Here is a 27,980-nt window from a genome sequence, read left to right as displayed (position 1 = left end):
TCATAAAACTTTTCAGGTTTATGACATAGTGGCACAACGTGTCGGCACATTTTTAGTGACATTACACAGTTGTGATGCATATTTTCAATTGCATGTTGTCTGTTCAACTACACATAATAGAACTCTTGTGAGCACCCAGTGATGATCAGATCTTAATGCTTCTAACTTGTTCACTTTCTACCAGGTTCTCAGCTTCTACGAGAACTGAAAAAGATGGATGACAAAGCCCTTTTAGTTGAGGTTCAACTCCTGGAGAGCAAGACCTACCATGCCCTTACCAACTTACCCAAAGCCAGAGCAGCCCTGACTTCTGCCCGTACCACAGCCAATGCCATCTATTGCCCACCCAAGCTTCAGGCTGCCCTGGACATGCAATCAGGTTGGTATCAGTCTTTGTCTTCACAGTTCATAATTTGATAGGTTCTGTATCGGAAAAGGATCACCTTAAACTTAGACATTGACCAGAGAAAGTGGGCCTTTAGAGATAGATGTAAAGATTCCACCTAATAAAATGCCGATGTTCTTTATTTTAGAGTAGCATATTGGTTTGAGGCAATAAAACAAAGCGCTGAGAAATGCTGTGCATACAATGGTGCCACCAAATTAGTTGTTGCATCAGAACTTAAGATAGAAATTAACTTTTACAGCACATTTAAAACTTTGTAGGATCTCACTGAATAGTATTTCTTAAATGTGAATTCCACTTCTCAAATGTAAGTATCCAGAATCTGAATAGGACAAGTCCCTTCCACTTCCTATGCACATAGGTGAACTCTGCAAATGCTACTTATTTTCAAATATAAATAACGTTAACTGTATAGTTATTTCCAGGGTTGCCCCTCCGTTCATGGCCCATTTCAGCAATTTAGGCTGTACCTGGTTACAGCCGGTTATGAAGCCTATTGTAAAAAGTTGACGCAGGTTGGATTTTAAGTTCACGTGTTACCTGCACACAATGAAGGCAGACATTTTGTAGCCCGAAATAGTATATGCATAAGAATGAAACGTAATGACCTCATGGGGAACCAATCACATAAAAAAATGAAGTTGGTCACCTGTATGCCTCAGCATTGTCAGACGCTTCTATGACATTGATAGGGTAGTGGCACTGTGGACATCCTATATTGCTCAATATAACATTCTGTACTTTCCAGGTATTATCCATGCAGCAGAGGAGAAAGACTGGAAAACGGCTTACTCCTATTTCTATGAGGCTTTTGAGGGAAATGATTCTATTGACAGTCCCAGAGCTATCACAGCCCTGAAGTACATGTTGCTCTGCAAGATAATGCTGAACACGTAAGTGATTCCTTAAGATGTCATCGGTCTTTGATGTTTAGTTTATTCATTAAATTTGTATGTTTAATCAAATCATTTTGATTACACAGCCTGTTATTAGGACTAATTACATTCTACATTTCAGTTTGAATTATTTTGAATAGCATTATGATAATGCAGTTATGCAAACAAATGTATTTCATTGTGTGGTCATCAGTACATTTATGCCTGTGTCCTGCATGCTCCGACCAAGATCTGAAGATTTGCTGAAGTTGAGACCAACAGATTTTCTGTAATTCTGTGATTTTTATCTTCTGCTAATTATCAGTTTAAACTGCAATTAAAAGCTTTCATTTTCTGTAACAGACAAATGACCTCCCCAGAGTTATAGATTGTAGGTTCTGTGGACAGAGTTTTTCTTTTTGGGAAATACTAATTTTTTTGTTTTTTCTGTCTCCAACAGACCAGAAGATGTGCAGGCCTTAGTGAGTGGGAAACTGGCTCTCCGTTACGCTGGGCGACAGGTTGGTACTGGGGGGGTAGGTGTAAGGGGCGCGGGGGGGGGGGTCTGGTCTGGTCTGGTAGCGATTGTCAGTTTTCACTCCCCCCACTTTGGCATCTAAAATATTAATACATCTCGGCTACAGCTTCACCTCTGTAAAGAGGACACGCAGGAAGCGTTATACCCACACGCTACTGGTATAATACATTTACCCCTGAGTGCTCTGTATTCCACTGATCATAGATTTTGAGTAACTGTTACCGTCTTTCTGTGTTGGGAATAACAGATCTTGCTGTGTCATGGTCAGAAATGGTGGATGAGGTACCAGACATTTTTGACTGCCAGAAGTTGATCATCTTAGGCCAATTCAAAACCATTCTGCCCCCAATAGGGTCTTATGTGAAAGTACTCGTTATTCAGACAGTCAACCAGTAATTGCTCATTTGAAGTGCACCTGTGACCTACAATCTGGAGGCTGTTTTATGGAGTGATTTTATATTCTTGCTTATTTGTTTTATCCTATAACAGCCAAATATATTACTGTATGTTTCATTAATTATAGATTGAACTGCTTTGACAGAAAATACAGAGACTGTTTCTTTGGGTTATAGTTTATGAATGTTTTCTTTTTTTTACAGCCATTTTTTTTTTTTCTTAAATAATCCTAAAAAAAATGTCTCCACCTAGTAGGGAGAGAGGTGGTGGGTTTTGCTCTACCCCTAGTATGCAGGGTACAGAAAAAACATAGGATGTGATTTCCTCAGTTTAGTGATACTAATACAGCTCCTTTTCTCATGCTGCGATTTCATAAGTACTTATTTTGCAGACGGAAGCATTGAAATGTGTGGCCCAAGCCAGCAAGAACCGCTCCCTCGCCAATTTTGAGAAGGTAAAAATAATCCTCTGCAGATCAAGAGTTTCAGGACAAGTCTAATCTTTCATGAACTTAGATTGTATATCACTTTTTTTTTTTTTTAATTAGCAGGATGACTGTATACTTGAGAAATATACCTTTCTAACATTTTATTACTGCATGGCTCCTGCTACAGGCACTGACAGATTACAAGGCAGAGTTGCGGGAGGACCCAATCATTAGCACTCACCTGGCCAAACTTTATGACAACTTGTTGGAACAGAACCTTATCCGAGATATTGAACCCTTCTCCAGAGTACAGGTAAGAATTTGGTGTCACAGGGAGCCCCGTCTTGGGAACAGTTCCCACATGGCTTTAAGAAAAGGGATGCTGTGTTATAAGGTGGTGGGGGGGGGGGGGGTGTATTTTTCTTGCATAAGTTAGAGAAGATGTGTTCAATATGTTAGTAAAGATGTCGTTCGGTGAGGTGCCAAGACACTGGTGTATGGGACCTAAGGACATAGAGCCAGTGGTATGTGCAGGTATCGTATTCTGCATTGTAACAAAATAAGGAGTAATTAGTGCCTGTGAATATAACCATCAAGAAGTAATGCTGGTAGTACTGTGGACATTGAGGGATGCCTAGCCCTCACATAGTACATATGTTTTCTATGCAGTGTGTCTGTACTCGCCAGCATTATTTTCCATGTGTTTATTCATTGAATGTTTCAGTATTAAGCTAGTTACATCCAACATAAACAAGACCCATAAGAAATTACAAAATTAAATAAGAACCATCAATAATCCAGAAATACTGTGTCATTTGAGGCATATATCAGACTAGATGTTTTTCATAGAAGTAATCTAGAACAGCAAGCTTGTGTAGGATTGGGCAATAGGTTTACTTCACCAATCAGTGCAAAAGGGACACCCCTCAAGCTCTAGGGCTCCAATATCATGATATTGTAGTTATCTATACATTAGAATATGTGAAAGGGGGTCTTGGACTGCACACCCAAATTCTAGATATAATAAGAGGTGCTACCATGCTGTTACTTGTAGTTCCACACAGAAAAAAATAGGGAATGCAGATGCACACTCTATAGTACGAAGCACTGCTAATCGGAATAATTATAATAAACGGCAATCTAAAATGAGGTGCTTAGCATAATTTTTGGGCAAAAAATGTATACATTAGTCTCTCTTTTTATCTTGGAAATTGTATTCTTAAATATCTAAAACTTAATTTCTCTATCGTCCTTGTGGATGCTGGGGTTCCTGAAAGGACCATGGGGAATAGCGGCTCCGCAGGAGACAGGGCACAAAAAGTAAAGCTTTCCGATCAGGTGGTGTGCACTGGCTCCTCCCCCTATGACCCTCCTCCAGACTCCAGTTAGATTTTTGTGCCCGGCCGAGAAGGGTGCAATCTAGGTGGCTCTCCTAAAGAGCTGCTTAGAGAAAGTTTAGCTTAGGTTTTTTATTTTACAGTGAGTCCTGCTGGCAACAGGATCACTGCAACGAGGGACTTAGGGGAGAAGGAGTGAACTCACCTGCGTGCAGGATGGATTGGCTTCTTGGCTACTGGACATCAGCTCCAGAGGGACGATCACAGGTACAGCCTGGATGGTCACCGGAGCCGCGCCGCCGGCCCCCTTGCAGATGCTGAAGTAAGAAGAGGTCCAGAATCGGCGGCTGAAGACTCCTGCAGTCTTCTAAAGGTAGCGCACAGCACTGCAGCTGTGCGCCATTTTCCTCTCAGCACACTTCACACGGCAGTCACTGAGGGTGCAGGGCGCTGGGAGGGGGGCGCCCTGGGAGGCAAATGAAAACCTTTTTTGGCGAAAAATACCTCACATATAGCCCCCAGAGGCTATATGGAGATATTTAACCCCTGCCAAGATTCACTAAATAGCGGGAGACGAGCCCGCCGAAAAAGGGGCGGGGCCTATCTCCTCAGCACACAGCGCCATTTTCTCTCACAGAAAGCCTGGAGAGAAGGCTCCCAGGCTCTCCCCTGCACTGCACTACAGAAACAGGGTTAAAACAGAGAGGGGGGGCACTGATTTTGGCGATATTGAGATATATATAAAGATGCTATAAGGGAAAACACTTATATAAGGTTGTCCCTATATAATTATAGCGTTTTGGTGTGTGCTGGCAAACTCTCCCTCTGTCTCCCCAAAGGGCTAGTGTGGGTCCTGTCCTCTGTCAGAGCATTCCCGGTGTGTGTGCTGTGTGTCGGTACGTGTGTGTCGACATGTATGAGGACGATGTTGGTGAGGAGGCGGAGAAATTGCCTGTAATGGTGATGTCACTCTCTAGGGAGTCGACACCGGAATGGATGGCTTATTTAGGGAATTACGTGAGAATGTCAACACGCTGCAAGGTCGGTTGACGACGTGAGACGGCCGACAAACTATTAGTACCGGTCCAGGCGTCTCAGAAACACCGTCAGAGGCGTTAAAAACGCCCATTTACCTCAGTCGGTCGACACAGACACGGACACTGAATCCAGTGTCGACGGTGAATAAACAAACGTATTTCTCATTAGGGCCACACGTTAAGGGCAATGAAGGAGGTGTTGCATATTTCTGATACTACAAGTACCACAAAAAAGGGTATTATGTGGGAGTGAAAAAACTACCTGTAGTTTTTCCTGAATCAGATAAAATAAAATGAAGTGTGTGATGATGCGTGGGGTTACCCCGATAGCAAATATTGGCGTTATACCCTTTCCCGCCAGAAATTAGGGCGCGTTGGGAAACACCCCTTAGGGTGATAAGGCGCTCACACGCTTATCAAGTGGCGTTACCGTCTCCAGATACGGCCGCCCTCAAGGAGCCAGCTGATAGGAAGCTGGAAAGATATCCTAAAAAGTATATACACACATACGGTGGTTATACTGCGACCAGCGATCGCCATCAGCCTGGAGATGCAGTGCTGGGTTGGCTTGGTCGGATTCCCTGACTGAAAATATTTTATTCATATAGAGCATTTAATAGGATGCATTCTATATATATGTACGTGAGATGCACAGAGGGATATTTGCTCTCTGGCATCAAGATAAGTACGTTGTCCATATCACCCAGAAGATGTCATGGACACGACAGTGGTCAGGTGATACAGATCCCATACGGCACATGGAAGTATTGCCGTATAAAGGGAAGGAGTTAGTTGGGGTCGGTCCATCGGACCTGGGGACCACGGCAACAGCTGGGAAATCCAACCTTTTTACCCCAAGTTACATCTCAGCTGAAAAAGACACCGTCTTTTCAGCCTCAATCCTTCCTTTCCCATGAGGGCATGCAGGCAAAAGGCCAGTCATATCTGCCCAGACATAGAGGTAAGGGAAGTAGACTGCAGCAGGCAGCCCCTTCCCAGGAAAAGAAGCCCTCCACCGCGTCTGCCAAGTCCTCAGCATGACGCTGGGGCCATGCAAGCGGACTCAAGGTGGGGGGGTAGTCTCAAGAGTCTCAGCGCGCAGTGGGATCACTCGCAGGTTGACCCCTAGATAGTACAAGTATTATCCCAGGGGTACAGATTGGAGAGTCGAGACATCTTCTCCTCGCAGGTTTCTGAAGTCTGCTTTACCAACGGCTCCCTCCGACAGGGAGGCAGCATTGGAAACAATTCACAAGCTGTATATCCAGCAGGTGATAAATCAAAGTACCCCTCCTACAACAAGGAAAAGGGTATTATTTTTCCACACTATATTGTGGTACTGACGCCAGACGGCTTGGTGAGACATAGTCTAAACTGAAATCTTTGAACACTTGCATAAAAGGTTCAAATCGAGATGGAGTCACTCAGAGCAGTGATAGTGAACCGGAAAAAAGGGGACTATATGGTGTCCCTGGACATCAAGGATTACCTCCATGTCCAAATTTGCCCTTCTCAACAAGGGTACCTCTGGTTCGTGGTACAGAACTGTCAATATCAGTTTCAGACGATGCCGTTTGAATTATCCACGGCACCCCGGGCCTTTTACCAAGGTAATGGCCGAAAAGATGTTTCTTCAAAGAAAAAAGGCATCTAAATTATCCCTTACTTGGACGATATCCTGAAAAGGGCAAGTTCCAGAGAACAGTTGGAGGTCGGAAGAGCACTATCTAAAGTAGTTCTACGACAGCACGACTGGATTCTAAATATTCCAAGAATCGCAGCTGTTTTCCGACGATACGTCTGCTGTTCCTAGGAATGATTCTGGGCATAGTCCAGAAAAAGGTGTTCCTCCGGGAGGAAAAAGCCAAGGAGTTATTCGACCTAGTCAGAAACCTCCTAAAACCAGGCCAAGTATCAGTGCATCAATGCACAGGAGTCCTGGGAAAAATGGTGGCTTCTTACGAAGCGATTCCATTCGGCAGATCTCAGGGGATTTGCTGGACGAATGGTCCGGATCGCATTTTCAGATGCATCAGCGGATAATCCTGTCTCCAAGGACAAGGGTGTCTCTTCTGTGGGGGCTGCAGAGTGCTCATCTTTTAGAGGGCAGCACACTCAGCATTCAGGACTGTGTTCTGGGGACCACGGATACCAGCCTGAGAGGCTGGGGAGTAGTCACACAGGGAAAAAATTTCCAAGGAAGTGTGGTCAAGTCTGGAGACTTCTCTCCACATGAATATACTGGAGCTAAGGGCAATTTACAATGCTCTGAGCCTAGGAAGACTCCTGCTTCAAAGTCAACCGGTGCTGATCCAGTAGGACATCATCATGGCGGTCGCCCACGTTATCAGACGGGGCGACACAAGAAGCAGGAGGGCAATGACAGCAAGGATTCTTCGCTGGGCGGAAAATCATGTGATAACACTGTCAGCAGTGTTCATTCCGGGAGTGGGCAACTGGGAAGATTTCCTCAGCATAAATGAATTCCACCCGGAAAAGTGGAAACTTAATCTGAAAGTTTCCACATGATTGTAAACCGTTGGGAAAGACCAAAGGTGGTTATGATGGCGTCCCACCTGAAGCGCCAGGTCAAGAGACACTCAGGCAATAGCTGGGACGCTCTGGTAACACCGTCGGTGTACCAGTCGGTGTATGTGTTCCATCCTCTGCTTTTCATACCCAATGTATTGAAAATGATAGGAAGGAGAGGAGTAAGAACTATACTCGTGGCTCCGGTTTGGCCAAGAAGGACTTGGTTCCCGGAACTTCAAGAGATACTAAGAAGGGTCTTGATTCGGCAAGAACCGTGTCTGTTCCGGGACTTACCGCAGCTGCGTTGACGCCAAGGCGGGTGAACGCCGGATCCTAAGGGAAAGAGGCATTCCGGAAGAGGTCATCCCTACCCTGGTCAGAGCCAGGAAGGAGGTGACCGCACAACATTATCACCACTTAGGTGAAAATATGTGCCAGGGTGTGAGTCCAGGAAGGCTCCACGGAAGAATTTCAACTAGGTTAATTTCTACATTTCCTGCAAACAGGAGTGTCTATGGGTCTCAAATTGGGTCCATTAAGGTTCAAATTTCGGCCTGTTGATTTTCTTCCAGAAAGAAATTGGCTTCAGTTCCTGAAGTCCAGAAGTTGTTAAGGGAGTACTGCATATACAGCCCCTTTGATGTCTCCAGTGGCACTGGGCGATCTCAACGTAGTTTTGGGATTCCTAAAAAATCACATTGGTTTAAACAACTCAAATCTGTGGATTTGATATATCTCACATGGAAAATGACCATGCTGTTGGTCCTGGCCTCGGCCAGGCGAGTGTCAGAATTGGCGGCTTTATCTCACAAAGCCATATCTGATTGTCCATTCGGACAGAGCAAAGCTGCGGACTCGTCCCCAGTTTCTCCTTAAGGTGGTGTCAGCGTTTCACCTGAACCAGCTTATTGTGGTACCTGCGGCTACTAGGGACTTGGAGGACTCCAAGTTGCTGGATGTTATCAGGGCCCTGAAAATATAGTTTCCAGGTTGGCTGGAGTCAGGAAATCTGACTTGCTGTTTATCCTGTATGCACCCAACAATGCTGGGTGCTTCTAAGCAGTCGATTGCTCGTGGGATTGGTAGCACAATTCAACTTGCACATTCTGTGGCAGGCCTGCCACAGTCTAAATCTGTTAAGGCCCATTCCACAAGGAAGGTGGGCTCATCTTGGGCGGCTGCCCGAGGGGTCTCGGCATTACAACTTTGCCGAGCAGCTACGTGGTCGGGGGAGAACACGTTTGTAAAATTCTACAAATTTGATACCCTGGCAAAAGAGGACCTGGAGTTCTCTCATTCGGTGCTGCAGAGTCATCCGCACTCTCCCGCCCGTTTGGGAGCTTTGGTATAATCCCCATGGTCCTTTCAGGAACCCCAGCATCCACAAGGACGATAGAGAAAATAAGAATTTACTTACCGATAATTCTATTTCTCGGAGTCCGTAGTGGATGCTGGGCGCCCATCCCAAGTGCGGATTATCTGCAATACTTGTACATAGTTATTGCTAACTAAATCGGGTTATTGTTGTTGTGAGCCATCTTTTCAGAGGCTCCGCTGTTATCATACTGTTAACTGGGTTCAGATCACAGGTTGTACAGTGTGATTGGTGTGGCTGGTATGAGTCTTACCCGGGATTCAAAATTCCTCCCTTATTGTGTACGCTCGTCCGGGCACAGTACCTAACTGGAGTCTGGAGGAGGGTCATAGGGGGAGGAGCCAGTGCACACCACCTGATCGGAAAGCTTTACTTTTTGTGCCCTGTCTCCTGCGGAGCCGCTATTCCCCATGGTCCTTTCAGGAACCCCAGCATCCACTACGGACTCCGAGAAATAGAATTATCGGTAAGTAAATTCTTATTTTAGGTCAGTAGAGGAAAATAAATCCATAAAGTATAATATTGGGCTAAGGCAGTGGTTCCCAAACCAGGTGCCATGGGCCACTTCAAAGAGAGCCACAGGTTAGTGATCCAGGACAAATTAATTTATTTATAGCCAGTGTAGTGGGCAAAACCAGTGGCGGTTGCTGCCAATCATAAAAATGTGTGTACTCACGATTTCCCCGAATAAGAAGTATATGAAATTTAAGGCCATGGATGACTCGGCAGCCATGCCATAACTTCGTCAAGGGTATTGAAGGGAGACGTTCCATCAGCTATCAACGACAAGACAGGAAAAGCATGGAGTATTGAAGTTTTTCATCACAAACTTAAATTTAACTGAAATTGAGAATGGCTGTTCTACACATCAAGGGCAAAATCAGGATTAGACCTTGACCCACAGCAGGAAGAAACACCTGTTTCAGATGGAACTTTGTCACTACATTGGAAGGCTTGGTGTCTGCCATATGAAAGACCAGATATGACCATCTGCAAGATAGGGTAGCCATTTCAGATACCCTTGCTCTCTTGTATGCAAAGACAATAGCTAGTTAAAAAGACGTAGGGTCGATATATTAAAGCTTCTAAAACGGATTTGGTATAGATTACCGTCGGATGGGATGCCGGCTGTCAATATCCCGACAGTGGCATCCTGCCCGCCAGAATACCGGCAGCGGGGCGAGTGCTAACAGTCCCCTTGTGGGCTCGCTGCGCTCGCCACAGGATCTATTGTCACTCTATGGGTGTGTCGTGGATATCCACGAGTGAGAATAGCCCTGGTGTGCCAGGATTCCAGCTGGCGGTATTGCTGGCTGGGGGGGTTCAGGCATCTGTATCCTGAACGCCGGTACATTTAACGTATCCCTCTAAAACAGATAAGTGCAGGATTATTCCCCATAGCAACCAATCAGTTTGTCTATCATTTTGTAGTATGCAATAGAGAAATGATAGCTAGAATCTGATACAGGAAACACCACCAATTGTCTGTTTTAGAAGCTTTAGTAAATCTACACCTAGGTTTCACATTAGGATAATTAAATTGTGGTTTCTGTAATGTAGAAATGACGCTTTAAATCTCATTGAATAACCAGAAAAGGTGCTGTAGTCAGGAGAAAGCACATCCTTATGGTCTAGTCCAGATATTGCGGTGTCTATAGTGTAGCTTTCACTGCTATGTTTGGCTTTAATGCAGGGTTCTCCTCAATAATTTATCCCATCTGATTGGTGCAGGACACTGCAGCCAGTGTGGAATGCAGCAAGTCCTGTCACAGACTTGCATAACGACAGATATACAGTACTAACCCTTGGAGAGAGGTAAACTTCCAGCCAATCAGCTCTTAACTGCCATGCTACAGGCTGTGTTTGAAAAATGACAGAAACTGATTGGTAGTTTTTCTTTCTCTAGCATCCACAGGAGATACAGGGATGGTGAATTACAGTGGGGTATAGATGGGTCCATTGGAGCCGGTGCACTTTAAATTTCTGCAACCTAGCGTGTGCTGGCTCTTCCCGTCTGTGCCCCCTCTCATCAGACCAGTTTAGAAAAATGTGCCCTCAGAGCTGGTCACACACTGGAGGGCTCCAGTGTTTTTTTTCTTTAAATATTTTCTATTTCTCTTATTTTTCAGACAGGTATCTGGCAAATGCCTGTCTGCACAGAGGGACTTTTGGGGGGGGGACTCATCCAGACCTTATAGAGAGGTATGGCCCCAGGTACCCGGTTACCAGGACATCGGTCCTGGGGGAATATCTTACTGCAGCCGTATGGAGGGCTAGCGCTGGAGCCTCATAACCTGCCGCCACCCCCTAACAGAGCTGAAGTATGGAAGACGGGTGAGCATGCACCAGGTCCCGAATAGCGGGATCCCCGGTTCACAAGGCGGTAAGGCATCGATCAGGCACACTGCTCTAATAGAGAGAGCTACTATGCCTGATTAGGGTGTGTGTAGATTCCGCTGCAGGTGCACCATAGCAGAGGGGCGGAGCTTACAGAGCGGGACATCGAACACCATATTATACACAGCTCATATAGACAGAGTGTGCTGCTTTCTCCCACTCTGTTTTGTCCTGTTGGCTGTTTGGTTTACTACTGCTTGCAGGGGGGACTGTACTTTTTCCTGTGTGTGTGTGTGTGTGTGTGTGTGTGTGTGTGTGTGTGTGTCATATATACTGTGTAAAAATGACAGGAAAAAGGTTGTCTGTAAAAACTGCTCTAATAAGTTTACACAGACATCTGAAGGGTCACATATTTGTGACCAGTGTACTGAATCTGAGTCACAATCTGGTAGCAGGTCACAAGAATCTGCACCAGGTGTAATGACAGATATTTCCTCAGAACTGGCTGCTGCCAGACATGACAGACAAGCTTTTAGACAGTCTGTGGAGGAATTGGTCTCTAAAAAGGGGAGGGAGTAAATCTTCTCACCCGCCCAGATTAAGGCCCCAAAAGCGCATGTTACCACAGGTCCTGCATTCGGATGACTCGGGAGGACATGCCAGACTTAGAGGATGGGGATGTAGAATGTTTGGAGGAGGAAATTGGGGACACTGATAGCCCTTCTCAAGGGGTTGAGTCACTCATTTATGCAATATTTGAGGTTCTGGAAATACCTGAAAAAGAAAACTCAGGTGGAACCTGTATATGTCAGTAAACCACAAAAGTCTAGTGTTACGTTTCCTGTGTCTTCTGAATTAAATGCCCAATTTAAGGAAGCTTGGTTGCAGCCTGATAACAAAAAAAAAATTCCAGATCCCTAAAAGGTTTTTGTTCCTTTTCTCCTGAAGACCGGAAGCTTTGGGAGAATCCACCACGGTGGACCCTTCAGTTTCCCGTCTCTCTAAAAAGATTGTGCTTCCGGTCCCGGGGGCTACCTCTTTAAAAGACCCCTCAGACCGCAAGATTGAAGCTACTCTAAAAACTATGTATAGCATGCAGGAGCTGTCCTGCATCTTGTCATTGTTGGCTGCTGGGTTTCAAAGGGCCATTAAAAAATGGGCTGAGAACCTCATAACAGGTATCCAGGAGGGACGTTCCCCGGAGGAACTGGTTACTTTAGCACAGCACATACAGGAGTCAGCAGCTTTTTTATGTGAGACTACCAGGGAAGGTGGTCTAATTTATTCTAGGTTGTCAGCCATATCAATATCTATCTGAAGAGCCTTATGGCTTTGTCAGTGGACTGCGGATGCGGAGTCAAAAAGAGGAGTGGAAGGTTTACCCTTTACTGGTGAGGCTTTATTTGGGGAGGAATTTAATAAATGTATTACAAAGGCTACTGCTGGTAAATCTGCTTATCTCCAGTCAGCTGCACCGCCACCAAGACGTACTTATTCTGGTCCGCCTTTCCAGTCTTTTCATTTCCTTTTGTTCTACCAGGTTTAGAGGCAGAGCCATAGGGGGACTCAAATGCAAATGGTTCCAGAGGCCGCGGCCGTAAAGCAGCTGTTGCCAGTCAGCAGGAGCAGAAGAGTGTTTCCGCTGTCACAAAGCCTGCAGCATAACGCTGCCCTTCTGCACCTGGGGGATCTCAAGGTAGGAGCACGTCTCAAACATTTCATTCAGGTTTGGAAAGAATCCTGCCAAGATGCTTGGGTCAAGGACCTGATCTCCCAGGGCTACAAAATAGAATTCAAACTGACCCCGCCTCACAGGTTTTTTCTTCAGGTTTACCAGTTTTATCAGACAAAATGTTAACCCTGAGGGAGGCCATCAACAGATTCCTGCTTGCAGAAGTTATTATCCCGGTTTCCGTTCATCAGCTACTACTAAAACCTGTTTGTAGTACCAAAACCAGATGGTTCGGTCAGACCCATTTTGAACCTGCAATCCCTCAATCCATATCTCAGTACTTTAAGATTCAAGATGGAGTCTCTGCGAGCTGTCATCCAGGTCTGGAGGAAGGGGAATTCCAAGTATCCTTGGACATAAAGGACATCTACCTCCACATTCCCATATGGCCGCCTCATCAGTCATTCCTAAGGTTTGCACTCAAGGAAGAACAAGATCAGTTCCAAGCATTGCCTTTCGTCTGCACCAATGGTGTTTACAAAGGTCATGGTGGAGATGATGCTGCTGCTCCGTTTGCAGGGAGTGAACATAGTTTCATACCTGGACGGCTTTCTCATAAAGGCACCTTCCAGGGACCACCACCTTCACAGCATCTGTCTCACAAAACAACTACTGACTCATCACGGCTGGATTCTCAATCTCCAGAAGTCCCACTTAGAACCTACTCAGAGACTTCAGTTTCTGGGTATGATTCTGGACACGGTGTCTCAGAAGGTGTTCCTTCCACTGGACAAACCAGCAGCCATTCAAGCGATGGTGAGGTCTGTCTTGAAGCCGGGTCTACGTCCATCTGTGTATCAGTCTGCTAGGAAAGATGGTTGCCTCCTACGAAGCAATACAGTACGGCCGATTTCATGCATGAACCTTCCAGCTGGATCTGTTAGACCAATGGTCAGGTTTGCATCTCCACATGCACCACCTGGTCCGTCTGTCACCACAGACAAGGATATCCCTTCTGGGGTGGTTACAGACCTCCCATCTTGTGGAGGGTTGAGTTTTCGGAACACCACACTTGGACGTTGTTAACCACAGATGCGAGTCTCAGGGGCTGGGAGCAGTGACCCAGGAGGCTCAGTTTCAGGGAAGGTGGTTACCACACTAAACCATCCTCCCCATAAACATCTTGAACTAAGAGCGATTTACAACGCCCTTCTTCAGGCTTTCCACCTGTCACAAAATCATGCCATTCAAGTACAATCAGACAATGCCATGGCGGTGGCATACATCAATCGACAAGGTTGGCCATATTCATTCCGGGAGTGGACAACTGGGAGGCTGCTTTCCTCAGCCGGCAAGATCTCCACCCGGGAGAATAGGGTCTCCACCCTCAGGTCTTCCATCAGATAGTATCCTGATGGGGTTGGCCTCAGATAGATCTGATGGCGTCCCGACACAACGCGCAACTTCAGTGTTACTGCTCAAGGACAAGGGACCCACAGGCGACTGCTGTGGACGCGTTGACAATGCCCAGGACCTTTCAGATGGTCTACCTGTTCCCCTCCCCATTCCCTGACTACCACGAATCTTAAAAAGAATAAAGCGGGAAAGAGTTCAGGCAATTTTAGTTGCCCCAGATTGGCCTCGGCGGGACTGGTACGCAGACCTCTTCTTCCTGTTGGTAGATGACCCCTGGCCCTTGCCGCTGAGAGAAGATCTTCAGCAAGACCCGTTAGTCTATCCAAACTTACAGCGGTTACGTTTGACGGCGTGAAAGGTGAGTGGGAGATTCTAGCCAGGAAGGGCATTTCAGGGGCTGTTATCCCGACTATACTCCATGCTAGGAAAGATGTCACATCACGGCGCTACCATCTGATATGGAAGATGTATGTCTCCTGGTGTGATAGTCGTCGTTATCAGCCAGCAGTTTTTAAATTGGGTCGTTTCTTACGCATCCTCCATTCGGGTGTAGATGTTGGATTGCGTTTGGGCTCTCTTAAGGTCCAAGTGTCTGCCTTGTCTGTCTTTTTCAAAAAAAGGTTGGCCTTGATCCCGGAGGTTCAGACCTTTCTCAAGGGCGTGCTCCACTTGCCAACCACCTTTTGTACCTCCTACAGCCCCTTGGGATCTCCAATTGGTGTTTGATTTCCTCCAATCTTCCTGGTTTGAACCATTGCACCTGGCGGAGACCAAGTGTTTGACTTGGAAGATGGTCACCTTGTTGGCTCTCTCTTCTGCGCAGCAAGTCTCGGAATTGGGGGGCTTTGTCCTGCAAACCTCCTTATCTGGTGTTTCACAAAGATCGGGCGGAACTCAGGACTCGCAGGTTGTTCTTGCCTAAGGTTGTCTCGGCCTTTCACATAAATCAACCTATTGTAGTTCCGGTTGTAACCGATTCTTCCACGCCTCGCAGTTTGGATGTGGTGCGAGCGTTGCGCATTTATGTCAACCGAACGGCTCATACTCGGAAGTCAGGTGCTCTTTTTGTTTTGTATGAGGCCACCAATATTTGGTGTCCTGCTTCGAAGCAAACCATAAGCCAACAGGCTTATTCATTTGCGGCCTTACCTTTGCCACAGTCTGTTACCACGTACTCCACTAGGTCGGTGAGTTCTTCCTGGGCGGCTGCTCAGGGAGTCTCGGCCTTGCAGTTGTGTAGGGCTGCTACCTGGTTCGGTACCAACACTTTTGTGAAATTATATGGTTTTGATACCTTGGCGTCGGTGGACGCTCAGTTTGGGTGTTTGGTATTGCTGGAATCCCAGCACACACCCACCCGTAATGGGAGCTCTGGGACGTCCCCACTGTAATTCACCATCCCAGTATCCCCTATGGATGCTAGAGAAAATGGGATTTTGGTACTTACTGGTAAATCTTTTTCTCGAAGTCCATAGGGGATACTGGGCACCCACCTCTGTGCTTCGTTTTCTGCATATTGTTTGGGTTGTTATGCATCAACGTATGCGTGTTGCTTTCGCTGTTCTCTGTCCTGCTTGTTCAGTTGTGTTGCTCGGTTTCTCCTGTTCTCCTGTTCTGTTTTCCTCCTCTTGAAGTATGTTCTGTCTCCTTCGGGCACAGTTTTCTAGACTGTTCTGATGGCAGGGGGAATAGAGGGGAGGAGCCAGCACACACTAGGTTGAAGAAATATAAAGTGCACCGGCTCCAATGGACCCATCTATAGCCCACTGTAATTCACCATCCCAGTATCCCCTATGGACTTCGAGAAAAGTATTTACCGGTAAGTACCAAAATCCCGTTTTCCAATTTATCACTCTCCAAGGCTTAGTACATCTGCTCCATAGGGAGATGGTAGGGCTGTGTAACTAGCTGCCATTACTCACAGAATGCAGTGGCATTTGAACTTTTTAAATATCCTGATTACTGGAAGTCGTACTGAGCTTGGAGCAAGTGTCCTTTCCACTTTTATTTGCACCACTTATATCACCGGGATTATCATGCATGTGACAGATACATTTTACAAGACTGTATCGTCTTGTCAAGCATGTTGTGGGCTATGTCTCTCATACATTCCTGGACTGGTCCAAATCTTATTACATGTGCACAACAGTCTTGTCTAAAAAAAGATACTGTTTACAGAACAGACAGTCACCGGTGACCAGTGATTGTGATATTGTTATGCATCATACACTTTTTTTCATATAGTTGTATTTCACTCTTTTTCGGCATGTATGTATTGTCATTGATATTCTTAAAATCTGAATTAGAGGGTTGGGATTGATAGGCCGGCGGTGGGAATACCGACCACGCCATCCTGATTTTGAGAATCCCCCCCAACCCTAACCCTCCCTTTCAGCAGCCTAAATCTGGCCGGATACCATATAAGACAAATAATTTCTTACAATATTGTTTACTAAATGATAATGCTGCTTTATTATTCTTTGTAGATTGATCATGTATCCAGTCTAATCAAGCTATCAAAGGTGAGAATTAAAAAAAAAAAAAAAAAAGTGTGGTCAGTCTTATTATTAATGTAGGCCTGTATATATTTAGTACAACAGGTACAGGGGATATCGGGTTATATTTTCATCACAAACCTTTAAGCTTACAACTCAACATCAAGGGTATGTACTCTCGCATCAGGCCATTAAGATCACAGAAATGCTATTAGTTAAGGTACAGTCACTTCACAACTTAGGCGGCTAGAATGTTATGAAGTTGTCTTTTTTTCTTTTTTCTAAATGTAAAGAGCCCTTTGTGGGCATGCCAGACTAGAAGACACGATAATTTGGGAATAAGGTCAGAAATGTTTGTTAAATATGTAGCGTTGCAGCTTCCTTGCTGCTCTGACAATTGTTCAGCATTGTACTTTAGGTAAGATGTCCATTTGTTCACTGACAAAAATATTTTCTATGTGTCACTAGTGATCCGTGTTCCAAATACTAAGTTCAGAGAAGTGTTTGTTTAGGGTTAAGATAAGTTAGCTGTAGTCTGTGTTTTACACAGTGTGACCTTGCTTCGCTTGTAAGGGTACGCCCACGTGTTAACATATTTCATGCAGCATAGGTGGCACAGTGATGGTATCATTGGCCCCTATTACTCTTATAGCCCAGTTTATTTGGTGTTTAGTCACAGAAGTGGTCAGCACTATCTGTTTATGTAATAGATGTTTGTTGTAACCTGTTTGCCTAAATACCAATGTTTCCTCACAGCCTGAGGTAGAACGCAAACTCTCCCAGATGATCCTAGACCAGAAATTTCATGGTAAGCTATAGTAAAAAATCCTAAATGATATGTGACGGAGATCTTTGTGAATGACATTCACTTACTTTCCATGCCCCAAACCTTGCATGATGAGGAAGGCTTTAATGTGTTGGTGCATGTAGTCTGAGCAAGACATACGCAGCCATCTGGGCACACTTCATTAGCAAATCAGTGCCGGGGATTAACAGCGGCTCAGCGCCCAGCCTGCATGCAAGAGATAAGGGATCAAGAAGATGGCTGCTCCCAGGAGGCCATTTAAATACTTGTTACATAAAGCGCTTAGACTTATGTTACTTTTGCGACCGAAAGTCTTACTTAACCACAGGCTGAGTCAAGGCATAGAACTCTCCAGCATTGCCATGCTTTGATGATCTCTTATTACAGAGCTGCTATTAATTAGTATGATACATTTAACCACCGGTTTGAGGACAGTATAACTGCAGTATGTTTTATAGGAATAAGAATTTGTACAGCCATTTTGTTTTTTAACCTCTCGTTTCCTTGTTTGGGTAATAAGCACCCCCACAAATTTAAATGGAGTTACCCTTTACTTCAACCTCTAACCAGTCCCATTTCATCATTCTGTAGCTTATAAGGTTTGATCACACACTGTGCTCACAGTTCTGAAAGGCTTATTTCAGCCATAAGTAGACACTTGAAGAGGTATGGTGGCTTCTTACGCCAGCTCTGGGCCAGAGATAAAGGCAGTATAATCCATCTTTAGGGAACGTGGAAGCAAGTTACATTAGGAGAGGCTTTCTCGAAGTGAACAAAGGCTTTATAATATGAATCTAAAGAAATAAAATATTCAGACATGAGAAATAGAAGAGAGAGACCAACCTTGTTTGCACAATGTTTTCATCTTACTAATGCTGTGTTGGTCTTATTCATGAATCCACATTTCATACGTCACAAAGTATACTTTTTTATTATGTAATATCATAGGTGGGTATTCAAATACTTGTGCCTATGGAGCAAGTCAGTTGTTCAGGCGTGAATATATGTATATAACCGTTTTTGTCTTCCACCCATGTGGGGAACTCTGCAACACAAATGGGACACTCCAAAGATGCCTCTATGGGAGGAAATGCTCAGGAGTTTCGATGCACAAAACCGTCATCTTCTGTACTTACATTAATTTTTCCCCTGAGTACATAGAGGGAGACTCTTACACCCTTTGTTCTTTCTTTTTACCCGTCTTAAGGCTTTATGGCCAGATTTATCAAGCCTTGTAGAGTAATAAATAGCAAGGTGATAAAGTACCAAACAACTAGCTCCAAACTGCCATGTTACAGGCTGTGTTTGAAAAAATGACAGTTAGGAGCTACCGTATATACTCGAGTATAAGCCGACTTTTTCAGCACGTTTTTTTGTGCTGAAAAAGCCCCCTCGGCTTATACCCGAGTCAGTGGAAGGAGGGCACAGCGCGCGGCTCTCCTGTGTCCCTCCTGCGTCTCCGGCGGCGTGTGTGTGTGTGTTAAATGAACTGCCCGTTCGTGAGCTCTGATTGGCTCACGAACCGGCACTTCATTTAATACACACACGCCGCCGGAGACGCAGGAGAGAGACACAGGAGAGCCGCGCGCTGTGCCCTCCGTGTCCCTCCTTCAGAAGACAACGCGGGAGCGATGGAGGGTAAGTACCCTTCCTGGCACTGTGGTGCATATGTGGCAGCATGAGGGCACATCTGGCACAGTGGGGCATATCTGGCAGCATGAGGGCACATCTGGCACAGTGGGGCATATCTGGCAGCATGAGGGCACATCTGGCACTGTGGGGCATATCTGGCAGCATGAGGGCACATCTGGCACTGGGGCATATCTGGCAGCATGAGGGCATATCTGGCAGCATGAGGGCACATCTGGCACTGTGGGGCATATCTGGCAGCATGAGGGCATATCTGGCACTATGAGGTCTGTGTACGGCTAGAGCTGCATTTCCCACCCTAGGCTTATACTCGAGTCAATGAGTTTTCCCAGGTTTTTGTGGTAAAATTAGGTGCCTCGGCTTATATTCGGGTCGACTTATACTCGAGTATATACGGTAATTGGTTTGTACTATATCACCGTGCAATTTATCACACTGCAAGGCTTGATAAATCTGGGCCTAAGTTTCCAGTTGTTGCATTCCTCCTTATTCTGACTTAGGACTCTGTTAAACAATTTGGAATGTCCCACCTGGATATGACAATGTAAGTGGGAGTGGATTTTTAGAGCCGTATATTACTGCACAAACTCTAGTGGTTAGCCTCTATCCCCGCTCCTGTTCCGGTGACCCTAATGTACACAGAGAAAAAAGTAACACAAGTATAAAAATCCCTTTTTCCTTTCTGAATTTGGGGGAGGGGACAGCAATGCAATGCGGGCGCCCAGCCTCCTCTACGGACTACGAGAAAAGGATTTACCGGTAGGTGATTAAAATCCTATTTTCTCTTACGTCCTAGAGGATGCTGGGGTCCACATTCGTACCATGGGGATGTACCAAAGCTCCCAGAACGGGAGGGAGAGCGCGCAGGCTCCTGCAGAACTGCTTGACCAAACTTGAGGCCAAAGTATCGAACTTGTAGAACTTGGCAAACGTGTTTGCCCCTAACCAAGTAGCTGCTCGGCAAAGCTGTAAGGCCGAGACACCGCGGGCAGCCGTCCAGGAAGAACCCACCTTACAAGTATAGTGGGCCTTAACAGATTTTGGACACTGCAATCCAGTCGTAGAATAAGCATGCTGGATAGTGAACCTGATCCAGCAAGAGATCGTCTGCTTAGAAGCAGGACACCCAATTTTCTTGGGATCATACAGGACAAACAGAGCGTCCGATTTTCTGTGACGAGCAGTCCTCTTCACATAGAAGAAATTGAGGAGTCAGTAGCAACTGGCACCACGATAGGTTGTTTGATATGAAATGCCGACACAACCTTCGAAAGAAACTGCTGACGTGTCCGAAGCTCAGCTCTATCTTCATGGAAGATCAGGTATGGGCTTTTATATGACAAAGCCCCCAACTCCGACACACGTCTAGCAGAAGCTAAGGCCAACAAAGTGGCAGCCTTCCACGTAAGAAACTTTACCTCTACCTCTTGTAGAGGCTCAAACCAGTCAGATTGGAGAAACTGCAACACCACGTTAAGATCCCATGGCGCCGTAGGCTGTACAAAGGGAGGTTGGATGTGCAGGACTCCTCTCATAAAGGTCTGAACCTCAGGGAGGGCAGCCAATTGTTTCTGGAAGAAAATGGATAGGGCCGAAATCTGGACCTTTACGGATCCCAACTTCAGGCCCATATCCACACCTGCTTGCAGGAAGAGGAGAAACCGTCCCAGTTGAAACTCCACTGTAGGAAACTTCTTGGACTCGCACCAAGACACACATTTTTTCCAAATACGATGGTAATGTTTAGACGTTACTCAATTCCTAGCCTGTATCAGGGTAGGAACAGCCTTGTTCGGAATGCCCTTCCGAGCTAGTATCAGGTGTTCAACCTCCATGCTGTCAAACGTAGCCTTGGTAAGTCTTGATAGGCGAACGGCCCCTGCTGCAGCAGGTCCTCTCAAAGAGGAAGAGGCCTCGGCTCTTCTCGTAGGAGATCCAGAAGGTCTGCGTACCAAGCCCTTCTCGGCCAGTCTGGAGCAATGAGGATCGCTTGAACCCTTGTTCTCCTTATGAGCTTTAGTATTCTTGGGATGAGTGGGAGCGGTGGAAAATACGTACACTGACTGGAACACCCATGGAGACACCAGGGCGTCCACTGCCACTGTCTGTGGGTCCCTCGACCTGGAACAATAACGCTGAAGCTTCTTGTTGAGACGAGAGGCCATCATGTCTATTTTGAGTAATCCCCAAAGGTCTGTTATTTCCTTGAACACCCCCGGATGGAGACCCCACTCCCCTGGATGGAGATCGTGTCTGCTGAGGAAGTCTACTTCCCAGTTGTCCACTCCCGGAATGAAGATTGCTGACAGCGCCAACGCGTGTTTTTCTGCCCAGAGGAGGATTCTTGCCACCTCTAACATTGCAGCTCTGCTCTTCGTTCCGCCCTGTCGGTTTATGTAAGCCTCTGTTACATTGTCCGACTGCACTTGAATGGCCCGATTTTTTTAGAAGATGGGCTGTCTGAAGAAGACCGTTGTAAACTGCTCTTAATTCCAGAATGTTGATCAGTAGGCCGACCTCCACAATTGACCACCTTCCTTGGAAGGTCTTCCCTTGAGTGACTGCGCCCCAGTCCCGGATGCTTGCATCCGTGGTTAGAAGGATCCAGTCCTGAATCCCGAACCTGCGGCCCTCCAGAAGGTGAGTTAATTGGAGCCACCAGAGGAGTGAAATCCTGGCTTTTGGCGACAGACGAATTCTCTGGTGCATGCAGATGAGATCCTGACCACTTGTCCAGGAGATCCAGCAGGAAAAACCTAGCATGAAACCTTTCGTACTGGAGGGCCTCGTAAGAGGCCACCATCTTCCCCAGAAGGCAATTGCAGTGACGAACCGACACCCGGGCAGTCTTCAGGACATCCTGGACCGATGATTGCATCACCGACGCTGTTTCTCGTGGAAGAAACACCCTCAACACTTCCGTGTCGAGGATCAATCCCAGAAAGGACAACCTCCTGGATGGTTTCAAAGTGATTTTGGAATGTTCAGAATCCAAACGTGTACTCTGAGTAGATGGGTCGTGAGAGCCATGGACTGCAACAGCTTCTTCTTGGACGATGCCTTTATCAGCAGAACGTCCAGATATGGAATCATGTTCACCCCTTGTGCGGAGGAGAACCATCACCTTGGTGAATACCCTCGGTGCTGTGGAGAGGCCGAATGGCAGGTCCTGGAACTGGAAATGACAGTTCAACAGAGCGAATCTGAGAATTGCTTGACGTGGCGGCCAAAACGGAATGTGGGGTTATGCATTCTCGATATACAGGGATACCAGGAAAACTCCTTCTCCTGATATTACCGCCCTTAGAGACTACATTTAGAACTTGCACTCCCTCAGAAAAGGGTTTTTTAGGTTTAGAATGGGTCTGACTGAACCATCCGGTTTCGGTATATGAAAAGGTTTGAATAGAAACCTTTGTTTTGCATATGAGGTAGTACTGGCACAAGAACCTGTGCCTCCACCAATGTCTGGGTGGTGTCTTGCCAGACAGTCCTGTCTACCAGTAGAGCTGGCAGGCCTGAATTGGAAATCGGTGAGGAGAGAAATGAAATACCAGCCTGTATCCATGGGACACAATATATTGCACCCAGGGATCCAGGCCGGACGACACCCAGACATGAATGAAAACGTCTGAGCTGCGCTCCCACCGGCTCCACCACCAGGGTGTGCAGTCCACCGTCATGCGTAGGACTTTAGTGCACCTGAAGCAGGCTTCTGTTCCCGGGATCCTGCAGCAGCAGGTTTTTTGGGGGCCTACCTCCCCGAAAGGAGGCATTGGATGGCCTGGCTTCTCTGGTTTGGCAGCCCCACATGGCTGTGATGCAGTTGAAGAAAAGGGTTTCTTCGGAGCAGGCGTAGCTGAGGAAAGAAAAGGTGACTTACCTGCTGTAGCTGTGGAGATCCACGCATCTAGCGCTTTCCCCAAAGAGAGCCTGACCTGTGTAGGGTAGGGTCTCCGCACTTCTCCTGGATTCTGCGTCGGCAGAACACTGACGTAGCCACAGTCCACGACGAGCTGAGACAGACATGGAAGAAATTCCTACAGACATGGAACCCAGGTCCTTCATGAATTCAGCCAGAAAACCTGCCGAACCCTGAATGTTACGCAAAAACAATTTAACATCATTTTTGTCCATTTTATCTAAATCCTCAAGTAACGTGCCTGACCACTTTACTAAGGGCTTGGCAATGCGTGTACTGGCAATAGTGGGACTTGACATCGCACCTGAAGCCGTGCACACTGATCTGAGCGTATTATCAATCTTAAGGTCAGCCGGCTGCAATACCGGTCGGGTTTCCCACTCAGTCCTATCCTCCACAGGGAAAGGAAAAACCATCTGGATCCTCTTAGGGATCTGGAATTTTTCGCAGGATTAACCCATGCTGTTTCAAACATAGCATATAAAGCCTTTGATGCAGGGAAGGTTAGCGAGGTTCCCTTATCGGTGAAGGAAGCCTCCTCAACTTGCTCAGGCATTGTATCAGAAATACTCAACATAACTGTAATGACCTCTATCATTAACTGCACTTGTGTAAGATATGCAGTCCCCCTAAACATATCCCCATCACCGTCCGCAGTGTCAGAAACGGTACCTGTGTCAACCTGCCTAATCTGTGCAAGAACACGTGTTTGGGAACATACAGAGGAGGGCCCTGAGGCGACAGAACTGTGCCAGACTGCCATAGAGTCCTGTAAAGCCTGAGGTGTAAATTCAGATTGTGCAGCTCTATTAGAAGTCTGAGAAATCACAGATTCGATAGAGGAAAAACACTCGGGTTCCCTTGCTGGTATCTGTGCTAAACCAGTGCTATCCTGATTACATGGAATGGGATCATCCTGAGAGGACATATCCTCTGCAGCATATGACACAGAGTCCCTGGACATTGCTTAATGGAGACCACAGACACTCACACTCACACACACACACACACACACACACACACACACACAGAGTTTCCATCTCCAAGAATGGCAAGAAAGAGACGGAGATTGGAGCCAACCCACACACAAGGGGAGACCCCTTATCAGCGCTGACTGTGCACCTTAATAGGTTACACAGTTGTTTTGCAGCCTCCCCCCCCTTCTACAACCCCCTGGTACCGTGAGAGGTAGCTGAAGTTGTTGTGGAGGGACTTGCTTCTTCCTGGACAGCACTCTGCAGGCAGGAAGATGGCGCTGAACGCTGCTGGGTCCGCTCTGAGGAGAAGCTCCGCCCCCATAATCGCGCTGTCTTCCCGCCCTTCATAAGATTATACTGGCCTGAGGTTTGATGCTGGCTAAGATCCTGGGACCCCGACAGGCTGTGTGACCAGTGTAGGGTATAGGCGCTGGCTCAGGGTGCCCCTCACAGCGCCGCACAGTGTACCTCTGAGCCTCCTGGAGCGCAGTTAATACTGCGCTCCTACCCTGATGCCGCCATCTTCACACTGGCCCCCTGCTTGCTAGGGGGATCGGTGTCTAACTCGCCACAATCTTCAGCTCTGCAAGGGGGTGGCGTCATGCTGCTGGGGTGAGCGATCCCCTGTGGCGGGGAACGATCTATCCCCTCTGGAGCTCAGTGTCCAGTCAGCGGAGACAGTGGCCCAGACCCCGCAGGGCGGACACTGCTTTCCCCCTAAGTCCCTCGCTGCAGGTAGGCTGTTGCCAGCAGCCTCCCTGTAAAACAATAAACTCTAAAAAAAAAAAAATAATAACTTTTACTAAGGAAACTCTGGAGAGCGCCCTAGCTGTGACCGCCTCCTCCGGGCACATTTTCTAAACTGAGTCTGGGGGGAGGAGCCAGCCCACTCTCTCAAACTCTTAAAGTGCCAATGGCTCCTGGTGGACCCGTCTATACCCCATGGTATTAATGTGGACCCCAGCATCCTCTAGGACGTAAGAGAAATGTTAATATGCCTGTTAGATTTTACATATTTTTATATGGTATTTGGTGTCTCTCTACAGGTATCCTAGATCAGGGAGAGGGTGTCTTGATAATTTTTGACGAGCCGCCTGTAGATAAGACATATGAAGCTGCTCTGGAAACCATTCAGAACATGAGCAAAGTGGTGGATTCTCTGTACAACAAGGCCAAGAAACTGACATAGGTAAGTGACTGTGTGTGGTTACTGGATGGCATTGAGGTTAGAGGGGAAAGGAAGAAGACTACTTCTACACAAAAATCCTTATACTTGGTGAGCAGTGAGGTCAGTTGTCACATGTGAAAGGTCCCAGAGATTAAGTATGAAATTGTCAATTAATGTAAATCTCCCCTAGATATGAACATCACCTCATAAAAGCAACTTGCTTTGTTTCACATTGAAGTTGTATTTAAGGAATAATGTGGCCTCTAATGTAAAATAAAGTGGATAAGTGAAAGTCAGTGGCCTCTTATATTATCCCTTACTCTGTGGCTGCTGGTTTAAGTTGAGCCTTTTTTCTGTCTCACATTGCAACTTTTTAAAACTGCCATTAAATGTCAGAGTGACTCAAAATAAATCTGGTGCTATTCAATTCAGTATGCTGCTTTGGCCAATTAGTGGATATCTGCTCGCACCCTTTCGGGGATGTGAGTAGAAATCCAACAAAACTAGTGCCACGATGCTGTTTTGTGCCCTTGTGCAGCGCAAACAGCATCGCGGCAGGGCACTTATGTCAGAGAGTGCCCGTTCTTGTGCCTAAACACCCTGTATAAGGCGCAAGTACGGACATTCTTGGACAGAACAGCTTGCTGATTTGAATAGCGCCGGAACCTCCTTCCCTGCGCTATTAACCTTGCAATCAGGAAAATAATACTCTTAATCGGCAATATAATATTGAAATATTTGCAAAAATAATTTGATTAAAAGTTCCTGTGATTTTTAAACTGAACAAAGTGCAGACTTTCTTACCTATTAGTTTGCTAGGAACAAGTGATATTGTATATTGTATATAGGTTTCTGGTAAAGTGAGAAGCTGCATTCTCATGAATGTTATTCAGCCCCCATAATGGATGCATTTACTATGTAGGGGAAGGGGGTCACCTTAAAGAATCAGGAGAATAAAAAAAGATTCATACATTTTCTCTGTTTACTTCAGTTACTGGCACAGCATGGCCAGTACGGTCATTACTACGTAGGTTTCAGATGATCTCTTTAAGCACTCCTAATTTAGTGTTAGTGAAACTTTTTTTTTAATTAAGCATGAGGATGCGATTCTGCACATCCAAACAGATGGTCAGAGAAAAGGCTCATTATGTAACACTTTTAAGCTCAACTTAGTTACATATGCAGCTTCCTCATCAGAACAGGATGATACAGTATTTTGGGGCTGTAGGAAGTGGCAAGAGGAAAAGATTGCCCAACGTGTCTGGTGATAAGTGTTGCTGGGTGATAGTGCAGTTTGCAACAGCAACCAGCGTCCACATCTGCTTCTGCTTTTTACTCATCCCACCATGTACAGTATTTTGTGTGCAGTGCTGTAAACAGTACGGAGCATAAGTGTACTAACCAATAATAATGTGCCAGAGTGTGTTCCCCTTGAAGAAAACTCTACAATGGCTAATCTTAGTTTGAGGGGAGACCGTTATGGCCAGCGTTGGTGTGGCGTAGTATAAAATCCGTAGAGGTTGCAGCCATGCAAGGCAATAGCACAGGGTCTGTGTAACTCTGCATAACACGTATTCCTCTTCTATTCCACAGGTCATATAAAATAATCGGCCCTTGAAGAATCCGAGCAGCAGGAGCGGCGGACAACTCTCCTCCTCACGTGGGATAGTGGAAAAGGGGCAGGGGCTACTGAAGGGATTTTTTTTTTCTATTCTCTCTCCCCCCCCCCCCCCCCCCTCCCCTCTCTTCATTCTAACTAGTAACATCTTTTGTTATGAATGAATGATTTTTAAAGTTCCATTAATGGGTGACATAACAGCCAGGGCCCTTCCAGGTTCTGGGCTCACTGCGTGCTCTATTTCCACTATCTCACTGTTACACATCCTGGGGGTGGGTAGAATATTTGCTTGTTTTATAGATTTTTCTGTGTACTTACCTGGAGCAGTGATGTTGGGTGGGGTCCCTTTGAGCTATCCCCTGGTCTTCAGACCCTTTGATCTCTAGGCACATAACATAGCCAAATGCTGCTGTACATACTGTGTACCATGTAGTGACTCCTAGGAGTCTGGAAGATGCTGGGTATGGCCCACGGTTTAGCTTCCACAGGGAACCCTCACTTCTGATAAATTATATAAACGGGTTTGCTGCTTTCAGGGATTTAATGAAACAAAAAATTACTGTTGCCGCTCTTGTTACCACTTCCCTGTCCCTGCTTGTCTTTGGGTTTCAATGTCCCATAAGAGGTGCACAATTTCCACCCAGCTGAAACCAGAGTATATCTGATGTTCAGATGTGTTCCAATAAAGATCTTTTTTTTTTTTTCTTCTTTTTTTCCCTCTTTGGTGTTTCCAAAACATTTCTGCATTCTGGAAGCTTTATCCATTGAGTTACACTTATATTGTAATACTGATAAATATGTACAGATGATATTGGTTGTTTTCTACATAAAACCTCATTGCTAGGTCTGCATATCTGGTTGTGGCTTAAAGTTCACTGGTCATTGTCACAGTAGGGGCGACAGATGGATAGCTTCCTGAGCTGAGCCACTTTTACTAGGAATGCCTAGCAATACTTGCTGCATCAGGGATGTTCTCATGATTTAATGAAGGTTCCAG

At 46.1% G+C, this 27,980-nt stretch overlaps 1 protein-coding gene across 1 annotated transcript in view; it reads left to right on the top strand.

The window, feature by feature from the left end:
* PSMD11 (proteasome 26S subunit, non-ATPase 11) overlaps positions 1–27,690 on the top strand; it is a 75,662-nt gene extending 47,972 nt beyond the window's left edge. The window contains exons 6-14 of the mRNA XM_063960001.1: positions 185–379; positions 1,155–1,299; positions 1,742–1,802; positions 2,607–2,669; positions 2,830–2,955; positions 16,835–16,870; positions 17,600–17,651; positions 25,244–25,386; positions 26,959–27,690. Coding sequence (XP_063816071.1) covers positions 185–379; positions 1,155–1,299; positions 1,742–1,802; positions 2,607–2,669; positions 2,830–2,955; positions 16,835–16,870; positions 17,600–17,651; positions 25,244–25,386 — 821 coding nt within the window. The 3' untranslated portion in view covers positions 26,959–27,690. The remainder of the gene's footprint in view (positions 1–184; positions 380–1,154; positions 1,300–1,741; positions 1,803–2,606; positions 2,670–2,829; positions 2,956–16,834; positions 16,871–17,599; positions 17,652–25,243; positions 25,387–26,958) is intronic.
* The last annotated feature ends 290 nt before the right edge of the window (positions 27,691–27,980 follow it).

This window comes from Pseudophryne corroboree, chromosome 3 (assembly GCF_028390025.1).
Source record: "Pseudophryne corroboree isolate aPseCor3 chromosome 3, aPseCor3.hap2, whole genome shotgun sequence".
Taxonomy (NCBI): domain Eukaryota; kingdom Metazoa; phylum Chordata; class Amphibia; order Anura; family Myobatrachidae; genus Pseudophryne; species Pseudophryne corroboree.
The sequence above is the reverse complement of the archived record's forward strand: the minus strand, read 5'-3'. Positions and strand labels throughout refer to the sequence as shown.